Genomic DNA, 14,607 nt, shown 5'->3' on the forward strand with positions numbered 1-14,607 from the left:
GCCTACTACTATAACGTAGATAATCTTTTAAAATACCCAAAGTGCGGAAATCATCAAAAGGATACATGAAAGATAAGTCGAAACCAAGTGATTCTTTCTTGTCTATCTGTTTTTATTTTTATTTTATTTTTACTTTTTAGTTTATTTCTTTTTATAGCTTTAAAAAACTTTTTCTCAAAGATTGGTTCGATTAGACGCTGACGATAAGCTGGTATTAAAAGCTCTTGTGTCCTTTGACAATCTCGGTATGTTACCATCACTATACTACGTCCGCGATGGGTGCACTTGCCCTAGCATTAGGGATGAGCTCGGTACTGACCGGTACCGGTACCGAAAGTACCGGAATCGAAAATCCCCAAAAGTGGATACCGGTACCGGTACCGAATATACCTGGTACAGTACGGTTCGGTACCGGTACGGTACCGGTATTTGAGGGTAAAAACCGGTAAATACCGGTACCGAAACGGTACCGAACCGGACCGGTACCGAACTGGTACCGAAAATCTCAAAAGTCGGTACCGAATCGGTACCGAAAATGTACCCAATTCGGTAAATTCGGTACGGGTATGTGTAGGGTGATAATCGTGTTTTATAAATTTAAAACTTGAATCGGCGAGTAAAAAGTGCTAAAAATATACTAAAAAATATAGACACCCGCACACACGTCACTCGGCTCTATGTCGGTACTTTTATCGAGTCTTAAGAACAAAAGCTTCAATATGCAACGGTTCTGGAATTGAAGTTCAATCTAAAAACATACTGCTTTCATAATTCAATTCCAAATCATATATAAGACTTCTAATTCCTACATACCAGGATATTAGATAACACAATAAAATGACGAACAAAGTAGACAAACCGAAATTCGAATAAATAAAAGATAATATCTTGAACATGTCTTTAAATCCCAACGCCCCTGCATCAAAATTGTAACAACAAAATAAACACGCGTTGGAGTGATCATCAATCCCGTGGCTTGAGCGCACAGTAAGTCTGCACAAAACTAGAGACCAGAATAGCAGTAGCCACCAACGAACCCAAAGCCTTCCATGGACTACCAAAGTAGTCGGTAATCAGCTCCGCTACCCACGTCTTGTATTTGCTCTCGTTCAGCTTTTCTATCCCTAGCCGAAGCTGATTAAACATGTAATAGTTAACTGCCGGGACTTCAAACTCATCATACATCTTCACCACTTCTTCATCACTACCAAGACTATGAAGCAATATATTATTACGAAGCAGCTCCTTCACATCAGCTCGTTGAAGGATTAACGATTTCATTACTCGAATATAAGTCGAAATCCGCAAGTCATTTGGGGTATGCGGGCACATCTCATACGCGATCATGTTCAGGTATATAGCTTTGGTATACGGGCACACTGCTCTACGTGCAAGCATAAACTCACCATAGCAACAATACGAGTTAAATTCCATGTCACTCGTAGACTCATCTGAGGTACATCTCAAGAAAATCCATCTAGCTTTGAGCTCTGTCACTGAAGCAAACGCTCGATTTCGTTTTACATAATTAAATTTTTCATGTAACGCCTTATCTTTAGTTGGAAGTGAGATGAAATAAGACCTGTAAAGCTCCAGAAGATGAAGCGGTCGCTTGTATTCCAGCACCTTTTTATCCTTCCTCATCATCACCTCGCCATAGTTTAAGTAATTAAAGAATTTGTTTAGGACCATTTCACCTTTATCTTTGGGGAACTTCAACGTCAACAAAACATCGAGTACTACAAAGGGGATCTGGTTCTCTAACAACAAAAGATCACGCTTTATGTTCGCAAACCCTATTGCGCCCAAGTACTCGTTATTTAAGAATACATTGGTGTGTCCACACGGCATTCGTTCAATATAGAGCAAAATAAAACAAGCATCTCGTAACATCATTTGATTAAACTCGTGATCGCTGTAATCGTCAGTAGAACCATCGATATAACACTTTCTTGCATCATGTACCACCTCAAACACCATGTTGTATAAAGTATCAATAGTTTCTCCAGTGCTCGAACTATACTCTTCTAGTGTTATGAGTTTGTACTCCTCCGCTTGAGCAAGGGCAGGTTGGTTATGGTGATACGGGCCAAGTGAAACCACTGCAGGCTCGTAGCACTCACTGTTTCTACGACCTTTCTCGCTTTTTAAGAGTAACGGTGGTACTTTCTCCATACGTCCTTCACGTTCATAGCTTTTGGTGGTCGTCTTGCCTGTAAGGCAGTTAACCCACTCCATGGCCTGGCTAGAAATTTTGTCCGTGACCGGTCGACTACAGGGGATTTCAAACATTACATGCTCACTTTCAGTCATCTTCATACTCATCTCCTTCTCCATTGGGTTTGAGCTGTCGAAATGTGAATAGGCATAAGTAAGTAGCTAAATTAACATACCAATATAAGAACAAGAACAACTAAATCTTTAAGACTTATAATTATTTACATGGAAATCAAATTTGAATCTCTAAATCCACTTGTAAACGTACTTTAAATTTGTGTTTTTGCACCAAGTAGTGAGCTGATGGTTTAGATCTCCTGTAAACCGAGTGTAAACATCATCCAAAAGAACAAGTTCCTATTAGATTTAACCCACTGCATTGTAAACAAAAGACACATTCAAATCCTTTTAGTGGTGCATTCAATTTCCTAGTGACCACTCACAAGGTGGGGTGTGTGTGTGTGTGTGTGTTTGAACCAAAATGCTTTTACTTATGCAAAGCTCACGTTCCGTTTAGTCATCTCATTGGGTCTACCTACTTAGTGGGATTTATGTTAAAACAACTTTCCAAAAAGTTGTATATATGATCTGTTGTTTTGTGAAGTTTATGTCCACTTGGCATCATCTTCTCGGCCAACAATAAGAAAATAATGCACCAATATGGCTCCATAACCCAGGCGATCTTCCTTTTTAAAGTTAAAGAAAACCAAAAAGCAATAAAGATTCAAAAAGTGAAGACAGGTTGAGTCAGACGAATGGGCCAGGCAAGTGAGAGGAGAGGGGTGTGAAGCTCGTAAAAAAATGTATATAGATAATCTATATATAAAATTCTATGCGATCCTTTGTAAACTCATAAAACATTATGTTACAGACATAAATAGGCTGCAAAGGTTAAAAAACAACTTTGGTTTTTTAGGCTCAGACTAGTTTCATTGAATCATAAATATAAATAAATACCTATCTATTACTATTATATAAAGGAGAAGTGATGGATAGAGATGTAATTTTACATGGTATACAACTTTCGAAGCAATATGTACAAGATACTTCAAGCCATTTGTGAGGGGTATTTTAAGACACCTAGGGGTAAACTAGGGTTTTCACCCATTGAATTGAATGGGATTCGATGCTGGCCTGCAAATATGAACCGTCTCACCTTCATACCCACACACCGTTACAAATCTCTCCTCAAATTCTCTACGAAACACCTCATGAAACCCTTCATCATCCAAACGCACAAGCGCATCTTCATAATCATCTTCTGCTTCCAAATTGTGTTGGATTCCTCCCAAATCTTCTACCTAGGGTTCCGATTGAGAATTCAAGAGGCATGTTTTTGGATTTGATTATGTTTGGTAATGATGATAATCGAATGAGACTGATCTATACCCGTGTTTCGAAGGTGTAATCGATGTTTAAAAAGACGGATTGAAACAACCCCTCTTCATCTCGCCAGAACCCTAATCGATTCGTCAACCACCACATCTGCAGGTTTCTCTTTCCTTCTCTACTGGTTTTGTTTCTAATTTCTTGTAATTTGCCGATTTTTATTTTAATTTGTTTATCGTAATTGATGTTGATGTTGATTGTTGTTTGTTGTTTGCAGGAATCAAGCATATTTCTATAGTCAATTGGAGCTTTATAAGCATGTGATTAAGGATTGCAATAAGGCGCTTCAAATTGATTCTACTCTTCTTCAAGTTTATACCCTAAAAAGGTTTTTTGTTCTTATTTTGTTTTAAGTTGTTGATTGAATGATTGATTACCTTTGTTAATTAACATGGGCAATTAGATGTTTGCAATGTTAACAAGATACTGATCTTATTTGTTTTTACTGTGATTAGTGTCCTCGATTTCAGTTCTATTAACTGGTCGAGAAATAAGAAATTAATTTCTTTGATCTTCTCATGTTACTACCAAGTTTAAAGTCTAAACAATGTCTATGGTCGGCAAGCATTGATAGACGATCTCAAGAACGATGACATCCAACTACAGTTGAAATCATAGTTATTAAAGGCGCTGAGCGCACTTAAGGCGCATAGGCCTCGCCTGGGGCCTAGGCGCAAAGCGCAAATAAAGCGAGGGCCTGAGAAAAATTAAGCGCATAATGAAAAAAAGTTAAACTATATTATGTATTAGAAAAAGAATTTAAATAAAATAAACAAAAACTATTATATAAAACTATATATCATCTATTAAGAACCAAAAGTTCTAAAAATATTAGTGTATTAGTGTAGAAAAGTAGTTTTCCTTGAATAAAATTAGAAATTTGGCTAGAATCTTGTCGGAATTTAGAGAATTTGGCCGGAAACTCTCCGGGATCTAGGAATCTCGCCGGAATCTGCGCCTGAACCATCACCTAGAGAATTAAAGCGCAACTAACTCGCCTCGCCTGAAAAATGGGCCTAGGCGCAAGAGGCGATGGCTTTTAACAACTATGGTTGAAATCAATTAAAAGACTATCAAAAATTGATAGGTGATGATTGTTCAGGGACATCAATCGGCACGAGTAATGGTTTTTTGGAATTGAGCATAGGTATAATTCCATTAGAAATTCATTAAATTTGTTCATTCATTATCATCTTGGTTATTTCATTTCTTTCATATTAGTTTCAAGATCGAATCTTTCATAGTCTACTTGGTGTTTTCATCACCACGGGAAAAGATTACCAGTTAACGTTACTGATATAAACAAAAACAGAATCATGAAACTGAAAAAAGCTTACCTAAGTACTTGCCGGAACCCTAGCATTGACCAGAATCTGATTTGTCACTTAATCGATTCACCATCACTGCAGCGAATTGGATCTTAATCTATATATTAGACAGGTATCGAGAACCTGTTGTTTCCGTCCTATCACCGATGCCGACAATTGAAGCTGTTACCCATGTAGTTATAAGATAATTGATTATGATTGTTATGTTGTTAGTATGACTGGCTGCAGATACAGGTGAATTGATTTAGTTTTGATCCGGCGTAAGACATTGAATAGGAGCAAACGTGCTATTATCTAACCCGTATAATACAAGTCAATCATCAGCTTCAAAATGACAACTTACATTAAACTCCGCCTCGGTATTGCCCTTCAACTGAGGACAAGGTACATTATCCATTTCATTTTCTTAAAATACAGTCACCCTAATTTCGTACTTTTCTCTTAATTAATAATTCACCAAGTTGTAAAACAAATTGATGGTACAGGCTTTGAGTAGTCACTTCACAATTGATATTGCTGAACACGATGTCAAACAAATTTCACATACATGCAGAATTTGCATATCACTGAAAACATATCTTTTTGTTATTTGAACCGTTTTGTCTCAGAGATGAAGGCGCACCTGTCTGATAACTCTGCGATGCAGCGATGCCAATGACCCTTCTGTTCAAAAATCATATGGGTTAAACATTATTCAGAACTTGGGGTGTTAAATGGGGCATGTTTCCGGATTGGCTTCAGAACTAGGGGTGTTAAGTGTAAATTGTTCGATCTTTTTTACGAAAATATCCGGTTATGCAGATGGTTCTTCTGTTATTTGGGTCTCTACAGATCTTGCTGACTATGACTGTAAAGCCGGCAACAAGCTACAAGAAATTGTTTGATCTTTTTTACGAAAAGGCTCGTGCATGTGTTGAAGTCTACAAACGGTTGTCGAAATCTGCGGGTGGCAACCCGGATATGAGCCTAGATGAACTACTTGCTTCACTTGTTCGTTCAATGAGTGGGAGTAAAAACTTCCCCATGGTGTGTCAATCCGGGACTTGATCAAAGCATTAAAGACAAATATGCCGCTATCGAGGTTAATTATTATCTTTTTTTTCATTTTGTTTTATAGTTGTTATGTTGGGTTTTCATCAAAACTTTTTATTTAAATTGTCATATTGATTTCAGATTATAGCCAAAAAGTGGACACTTTACCAAGGCTATGGAGGTTGAAGCTAAAAAGATGAGAAGGGAGGCAGCTGCAGTGGAGGAGGTATCTGCTACGTGTGTCGACAAAGAACATGCTTATTGCAGAAAGTATGAGTGAAATCTGATATACATGACGCAGGGTTTGGGGCCATAATTGAGGAATTGTGGAAGGAACCGGCATGCTTACCAAAAATGGTAGTCAAACTGATAGTAAAAAACAGTTTCAGCCTGGTCTTGATAAAATGACGAGTGGAGAAGATACCCGAACAACTTTGATGATTAAAAACATTCCTAACAATTAAGACAAAGATATCATTTTGATTATTATTGGCATTTACAGATTGATAGTGATGTTCACGTTCTGGTGTTAACAAAAAAATCTGTGGAGACGTTCAAACCATAGTTGTTAAAAGCCATCGCCTCTTGCGCCTAGGCCCATTTTTCAGGTGAGGCGAGTTAGTTGCGCTTTAAGTCGAGGAAATTGCGCTTTAATTCTCTAGGTGAGGGTTCAGGCGCAGATTCCGGCGAGATTCCTAGATCCCGGAGAGTTTCCGGCCAAATTCTCTAAATTCCGACAAGATTCTAGCCAAATTCCTAATTTTATTCAAGGAAAACTACTTTTCTACACTAATACACTAATATTTTTAGAACTTTTGGTTCTTAATAGATGATATATAGTTTTATATAATAGTTTTTGTTTATTTTATTTAAATTCTTTTTCTAATACATAATATAGTTTAACTTTTTTTCATTATGCGCTTAATTTTTCTCAGGCCCTCGCTTTATTTGCGCTTTGCGCCTAGGCCCCAGGCGAGGCCTATGCGCCTTAAGTGCGCTCAGCGCCTTTAATAACTATTGTTCAAACTGCTAATGTTTCTTAAAGTTGCAAACCAAACTTGCTGGCTTGATTGGGCCGGTTGGACTGGACCGATCAAAGGTTCAGTTTGGCGGTTTGAACCATTTTTTTTTATAAATTGCATATATACATGATGGATATTGCAAAATGAAAATATATATAAATAATAAATGTTAAATGATATGTTCCACAAGTTTCAAACTGTTGTCCGAACTGGTTGGTTTGCTTTGTTTTGGCGGTTCAGTTAGAATTAACGGTTTATGAATACCTCTACAGATTGCAACGTGATTGACACATAAATATTTCAACTTGATTATCTTTAACACCATGTTCATTGTATCTTTGGTACTCCAGGTATACTTCAAAGATGCTGCTTGTTACTATTGATGAAAATCATAGTGGTACTTATGAATTTATGTACTTGCAAATCGATTTTAAGGTTTTATTTCTGTTAAGATTTTTTTGCCTATGAACATCTTTTCAAGTGAGTGTTTTTTGGGTTCATATGATGCTTTTACCGAAGGGATATTCGACTATTTCATGTCAAAAATTGCAATTTTCATAAGTCATTTTGGCTTCATGAGTAATTGAGGTTGTGTTTACCTGCGAAACAGTTAAGCACATAGCTTATTTTCATAGGGTGCTTTTATTGAAGGGATATACCAAATATATTTTTTTCCTATATTTAAACATGCATTTTCTATAAAGTATGATCTTTGTATTACAGGCACTTAGAATTCGTTTTTTATAACCCTTCCAGTGACTGTAAAATAAAGACGATTGTATTTGTCTTCTTTCTTGACATTTGCAGAGATCAAAAGCTCGTTGTGATCGTCACAAAGTGTCGTTTCTTTATGATCGGGACGACTGTATTTGTCTTCTTTCAAATCATTATATTCATCAATTGGTTGAATTCTTAACGGGTCAAATCTTTCATATGTGTACACAACTTATTTTGTATAATTTTTCTTATCGAATTATGTTCTCGACCCGTATTGTCGAGTCCGCTGCAACGCGCGGGTTCCCCACTAGTATATTTTTATGTGTGAGCATATGTTCCATGTATCTTCATAAAATATATTAACACTGTAATTATTCATTTCATATTATTATTTTACTTGGTAAAAATAAACTTGACATTACTATTTTGTTATGTAAAATAAAAATAAACTCCACATTACTATTACTACTGTGTTGTATAAGTTAAAACAGGTATCAACACGTACTTGGATTAATTGCTTAGCGTGGCCTTTTGTGATCATGTGCTAATAGTAGCATTGTATATGTTGTGTTTTGGACCTATAGATCCAAAATTATGATCAATAATTTGTCATTATTAACGTCTAAGGAGTGGTTAGACTAGTTGTCACACTTGCCACAATAACTCTCTCCTTCACCTTAGTTAGTGGCGAACCCATGATTTATAGGGGGAACCCATGTAGTGTTTTTTGACAGATTTTGTTCGGTTGGGGTCGGATCATGCCGGTCATATAAGATAATCAAATTAAATTTTATATAATCAACAAAAAGTATGTCAACTACAAACAATGTTTTAAATTTCAACTTTTTAAGCATTCAAATATTCAATTTTTCAAACCCTAGTCTGTATTCCAAATCAAATGAATTAAAACAAAACGTCAAAGATTCAAAGCATACTTAAGTCCTAACCAAGTTCGTCAGAATTGATCCATATCAGTGGTCGTCGACTCCTCACTTGTCGGTCGGAATTCTGTCGGATTTTGTAACATCTTGTTTTCTATATAAATAAAGAAGTGTTTGATATTTCATCTTAACTATATTCCTAGAATTACTAAAGGGAATTTAACATGTGAAACGACCATTTGAAGTGTAAAGGATTAAAATGATTAAAATACCGCTTAAGGATTTTGGACTAGCGGGCATTTAACATGTGAAATGACCATTTGAAGTGTAAAGCATTAAAATGATTAAAGTACCGCTTAAGGATTTTGGACTAGTAAACAGATGCTTAAATCTTAGATTTAGTTACCATTTAAGCCACATTTTATTGGTTAGATCATCATATTCAACATTTGATTTAGTTGACTCTAATTGATAGTTTTATGGCCAGTGTTTTTGGCATTACTATACGGTTTTAGTCTTGGCGAGGTGGTGGCACGAATCGGTGAAGACGAAGGTTTGAAAGGATGGGAAGATAAGATGTTTAGTTTTTTGTTTCCTTTGAATTGTCTATGCCTCAGTTGTTATTTTATTTCATTTTTAAATATATATATATATATATATATATATATATATATATATATATAGTTTAAACCATATTGGGCTAAAATTTGGGTTGGGCAAAGCACTCTCCCTAGTAGGGCTGTAAACGAACCGAACGTTCAGCGAACAATTCGTGAACCGTTCGGCGGGAAGTTCGTTTATGTTCGTCCGTTTAATAAACGAACGAACATGAACAACAAATTCCGTTCGATTAGTTAAATGAACGAACATGAACAAAGGTCTCGTTCGTTCAATTGTGTTCGTGAACGTTTGGTAAGGTGTTCGTGAACATTCGTTCATTTGCGTTTGTTTATGTTCGTATGTTCGTGTTTTATTTAATGATTTTTATACTTTCATATATTTTATCTATACTTTTTATACTACTAAACTTTTATTTATATCATTACACTAACAATTAAACTAGGAAACCTTCTTTCACCTTGTTTATGCACCATTTCCCTTTCTTTTCTCATTATTTACATCGATGAATATGATCTACCTCCGTTCCACAATAAGGGATTCAGGTTCTAGTGCTACTCTCTTGGCCATCCACCTTTATCCTTCATCGCGTTCGCCAAATTTATTTGTGTTCGCTTATGTTCGTGAACCGTTCGTGAACACGCTCATTTCCTTAATGAACAAACACGAACATAAAATCTCGTTCGGTAAGTGTTCATGAACCGTTCGTGAACACATTTATTTCCTTAATGAGCGAACACGAACAAGGCCTCGTTCGTGTTCGTTCGGTTCGTTTACAGCCCTACTCCCTAGCATGGTTGTAAAAATCCCGACTAGTCTCCAATTAATCGCTGATTAATCACTAATCGGAGGTTCACCGATTAATGGCCGATTAATCGCTAGGCAGTCAATGGCGGTCCTATTCTGGGCAAATTTTGGCTAGACGTCGGCCAAATTTCGACCAAACCATATAAATTTCTTCCAATTACTTAAAAAAATGGGTCAACGAGGGGTTAAAACATGTCTACTTTAAAAAACTACATATAAAAATGTGTGTGTATATATATACAACTAAAAATTACATATAAAAAAACTCAATCCGATTAATTCCGAGTAATCCCTATTAATCCCGATTAATCGCTAGTCGGCACCCCACTGCCCGACTAGCGCCTAGCGATTCTTACAACACTGCTCCCTAGTACCCCCATGAACTCCATTGCGCTATTCAAAATTCTAATTAGGTTAAAGATTTAAAGTTTGTTTATATTACTGTTAAAACTTGTTTATATTAGAGGGGAGTTTCTAAATTTAGATGGAGCTGGTTTCAAATGTGTAAAGGGGACGATTGCAAAATTTTATTTAGGAGGGGGTAGGGATATTAAAGTACCAAGAACACTAAAAAATTTAGGGAGGCAACTGCCCCCTAAATGTAACTATGCTCCTGACGTTAGCGTCATATAAGCTTTCACGAATACATGTTTCATATGCCATAACCACTTTTTTTTTAAATTAGATGTATGAAAAATAATCTACTAATGTCTGATTATATGATTAGCTATTGGGAGAAAGGGGCCCATCTTAATGCCTTCATCTTCTAGTCATCAAAGGCACGATTGCAACCCACCTTGCCGCAAGAAGCCTTGCCAATTTGAGCTTGCCGCCACTTACCAAGAGTGAGGGAATCATACGCCACATGTTTCCACTCTTGCCGATGGTTATCGAAGGGGTCTTGCCAAGCCACTCCGTGTGGCCTTATTATCTTAAAGCGTTATTTTGATTAACATCTAGCATATATAGTAATCTTTACATCCCGAAAATCATAGCGGAAGACAAGCATGGTGGTGACGAAGGTTAGCAACCAATTAATAGCATTTTAGTAAATGTTAGATTATTACATATTTGGACATATTTATTTAAAGATGAACATATTCATCCTAATTTTTAAACATGACATAAAACTTGTTATCTATAGGGATGGCAAAAATACCCGAGCCTGACGGGTATACCCGAAACCCGACACAAATGGGACGGGTATACCCGATACCCGACGGGTATTGGGCCGGGTATGAGATTAATTTTTTAAAAGTTTTCGCGGGTATGGGTCGGGTATGGGATTAGGTGATACCCGACCCGATTACCCGAAATCACATACCTGTTTACCCGAACTATATACCCGATTTTTTTTTAATTTATACTTTTATTTTCCATTAATCCTTGTCTATTAGTGATTTATTTCATTATGTTTATAATGTGAAAAAAATAAATTTTCTTTTAGTATATGCTTTTGATAATAGTATTTATATTTTGTAGGTTGTGAAGTATATGCATGTGAGTGTATAAGTATAATAAACTTATTATTAATTTATGATAAAACTTATATGTATGTATGTACATTTTTAGTTTATAATAGTTGTTGTATAAATAAAATAATATAATAATTACAATAGTAAAAAAATGTATTTAGAAATCCCAACGTATATCTTTTAACAAACTAATGGGTAACCCCGATACCCGTGGGTATACCCGATACCCGACGGGTAATTACCCGACAAATACCCGACGGGTATTGGGTCGGGTATGGGACGTGATTTTATAACCGGGTACGGGTATGGGATTACCAATACCCGACCCGAACCCGACCCATTGCCATCCCTAGTTATCTATAATCCAATAAAGGATCCAAATAATTTTTTTCCCATAAAAAACACATGTCCAAACAAACGTTTACTACAACATAGCATCACAAAATCCCGAAGCCATAGGGTACCTGAAAAACTCGCTAACAAATGTCAATACATTGGTTGATGAGTACACAGAGATAATAAAAGTAAAATTTAAATCAAATTACTTTTACAAAATACTTAGGCAAGTTTAAGTCTTTCAACTTCCTATTAAAATACTTTAGGCAAGTTTAATTTTTAAAACTTTCTTTTAAAAACACTTAGGCAAGTTTTCTTCTTAAAACTTCCTGTTAAACTCAATAGGTAATTCTATTCTCAGATTTCCCATAAAAACTTTTATACATGAAAATTAAATTAAACAACTCGTGGATTCATAAGCTTGCAAGGAATATTGACACATGTTAATATCATAAGCCCATAATCAATACGTGACTTTAGCTCCCTACGATTCGAAAGTAATCTTAGGTTTGTTTTGACTAGAGTGACTAGTCTACGGCCTGTGTAGTCAAACCCAATAGATCTATTAATACTTCTCTCACCCTATACAGGGTTAATGATTACGATGGAGGTACCATCTCGAGGTACAAGAAGTTCAAATATAGTTGTCAAAATTAACATATCAACTCCTGTTCCACGAGGAAAAAGGCCCAGAGATGTCAGGACCCCACCTTCCTCTGGCTCTATGCAAAAGGACCACCAAATCGGTCTTTTTGTCAAATTTCAGATTCGAAAGAACAATCCCTAGATCTAAACAACCCTGTTTGTGATGTGGAGATTAATACAGTGACTGACGATGTAGACACTTTGATGAATCATACAGGATCTCAAGATTGTCCGGTAACGCCGCCGAGTCCGCCGCCTCTCCACGGTCATGGTAAGTCTCCTACCGTAGTGCAAAATACACCTAGGTATTCTGGTCCTCCGAATCATATTAGGGAGGAGGTCGAAGCCACAACTAGGGTGGGTTTTCTTGTGGGGATTAACATTCAAAATTTTGCTGCTGAAACAGAAAAGCTCATTATTTCAGAAGGTGTTAACAGTGATTTACCATGAATTGTTTGTCGATAAACCTTAGGGGAGTAAGGGATTCTCGGAAGGTAGACTGGGTCTGAGGTATAAAAACTAGTTATGGTATCCACTTCTTATCGATACAGGAGAAAAACTTGGTAATTCTTCTTGTTTCCTGTTCAATAGTTTTTGGGGCCGTACAATATTTGAGCTAGCTGTGGTAAAATCACATGGTAGATCTGGGGGCTTGGCATGTTTGTGGTGTCCAACAGTTTTCTTGTGTGAAAATACAATTAAACAAAGACACTTTCTCGTAGTGTAGTGTCTGGGGTATTAGTGCAGTCGGGTTGCCGTATTAATTTTATGAATGTATATGCTCCAAATGATGCTGCGGAAAGGAGAGCATTATGGAATGATATTCTTACGGTTAGAAACTCACTCCAGGGGCTTTAGGTTCTAATGGGTGATTTTAATGAAGTAAGAGATGCCTCGAAGACGTAACTCGGAATTTAATCCTCGAAATGCGGAGATTTTTAACCACTTCATCCTATCGGCAGGGCTTCAGGAATATAATATGGGAGGAGGAAAATACACGTATATTTCCGATAATGGTGAGAAGCTTAGTAAGTTAGATCGATTCTTGGTTTGCCTTGGTTTTATGGAAAGATGGCCAACCACTTCGGTTTTAGCCTTGGATAGAGACTCGTCGGATCATAGGCCTATCATACTGACTACAGTTCAATCAGATTTTGGACATACTCCGTTTAGATTGTTTAATTCGTGGCTTGAATATCCGGGTTTCATGTACTACGTACTACAAGTTTGTGGATCTTTTGTCTTTTCAGGACCAGAAGAGCTTGCCTTAACAATTAAGTTGAGGTGGTTGAAAACAAAAATTAAAGCATGGATTAAAGAAGAGAATGGTAGATCGGAAGGGTTGTATGGTGTGAAAAAAAGTCGGCTAGCTGCTCTAGACACATTGGCAGAGGACAGAGAACTGGGGGTGGAAGAATTACAGGAACGAGCTGAACTTGAGAACTTTGTGGCGGAACATGAGAGATTGCGTCAAATGGACACACGTCAAAAATCTCGAACTAGATGGGCGATAGATGGGGATGAAAATTCTGCCTTTTTTCATCAGATCATCAACTCGAATCTGAGTAATAATCGGGTAAACGGTCTTATGGTAGATGGGGTGTGGGAAACTAATCCGTTGGTCATTAAAGAGACATTCTATGAATTTTTCTCGAAACCATTTAAGGAACCGTTGGAGCACAGACCCGATATTGTGTGTCCAAACATAAACACGATTTCGGAATCAGAAGCAAATCTCCTGGTAGCTCCTTTCTCAAGTACGGAAATAAAGAACGCGATCTGGTCATGTGCGGGAGACCGGGCACCAGGACCTGATGGATTTAATTTTAAATTTATAAAGAGATGTGGGAGGGCTTTCAACACGATTTTATTAGAGTTTTTGACAGATTTTACACAGAAGGTTCTTTGAACAGTTGTTGCACGTCATCATTTATTGCTCTAATTCTGAAACTTAAGGACCCGGCATGTCCATCTTACTTCCGTCCGATAAGTTTGATTGGAGTAGTGAATAAAGTCATTTCAAAGGTACTAGTGAACTTGTTAAAAGGGGTAACTGGGAAGTTAATATCCGAAGAACAAACGGCCTTTTTGGCAGATAAAAGCATTATGGACGGTCCGCTCATGCTTAACGAACTCCTTG

The 14,607-nt window shown here is 36.9% G+C and overlaps 2 protein-coding genes and 1 long non-coding RNA gene across 6 annotated transcripts; 2 read left to right on the forward strand and 1 right to left on the reverse strand.

The window, feature by feature from the left end:
* Nucleotides 1-742: 742 nt before the first annotated feature.
* On the reverse strand, nucleotides 743-2,728 carry LOC110865309 (UPF0481 protein At3g47200). 2 transcript variants are annotated; one of them, XM_022114556.2, is made up of 2 exons: nucleotides 2,486-2,728; nucleotides 743-2,347 (listed from the first exon to the last, which is right to left on the reverse strand). In XM_022114556.2, exon 2 carries the CDS (start codon nucleotides 2,335-2,337, stop codon nucleotides 964-966), a length of 1,374 nt encoding a protein of 457 aa, XP_021970248.1. In that variant the 5' UTR covers nucleotides 2,338-2,347; nucleotides 2,486-2,728; the 3' UTR covers nucleotides 743-963. The 2 variants fall into 2 exon arrangements, with proteins under 2 accessions (XP_021970248.1, XP_021970249.1); XM_022114557.2 differs by having other exon boundaries at nucleotides 2,443-2,694.
* A 454-nt stretch (nucleotides 2,729-3,182) lies between these two features.
* On the forward strand, nucleotides 3,183-6,528 carry LOC110865310. Of its 3 annotated transcripts, XR_002550523.2 has the most exons (5): nucleotides 3,183-3,708; nucleotides 3,824-3,934; nucleotides 5,163-5,318; nucleotides 5,543-6,015; nucleotides 6,108-6,528. It is a non-coding gene; the product is annotated as an uncharacterized LOC110865310 (long non-coding RNA). The 3 variants fall into 3 exon arrangements; XR_004860683.1 differs by having other exon boundaries at nucleotides 3,824-5,318; XR_004860684.1 differs by having other exon boundaries at nucleotides 3,824-5,318; nucleotides 5,736-6,015.
* A 6,828-nt stretch (nucleotides 6,529-13,356) lies between these two features.
* On the forward strand, nucleotides 13,357-14,376 carry LOC110944659. Its single transcript, XM_022186310.1, has one exon. It carries the CDS (start codon nucleotides 13,357-13,359, stop codon nucleotides 14,374-14,376), a length of 1,020 nt encoding a protein of 339 aa, XP_022042002.1.
* Nucleotides 14,377-14,607: the final 231 nt, after the last annotated feature.

Source organism: Helianthus annuus, chromosome 6, assembly GCF_002127325.2.
Source record: "Helianthus annuus cultivar XRQ/B chromosome 6, HanXRQr2.0-SUNRISE, whole genome shotgun sequence".
Taxonomy (NCBI): domain Eukaryota; kingdom Viridiplantae; phylum Streptophyta; class Magnoliopsida; order Asterales; family Asteraceae; genus Helianthus; species Helianthus annuus.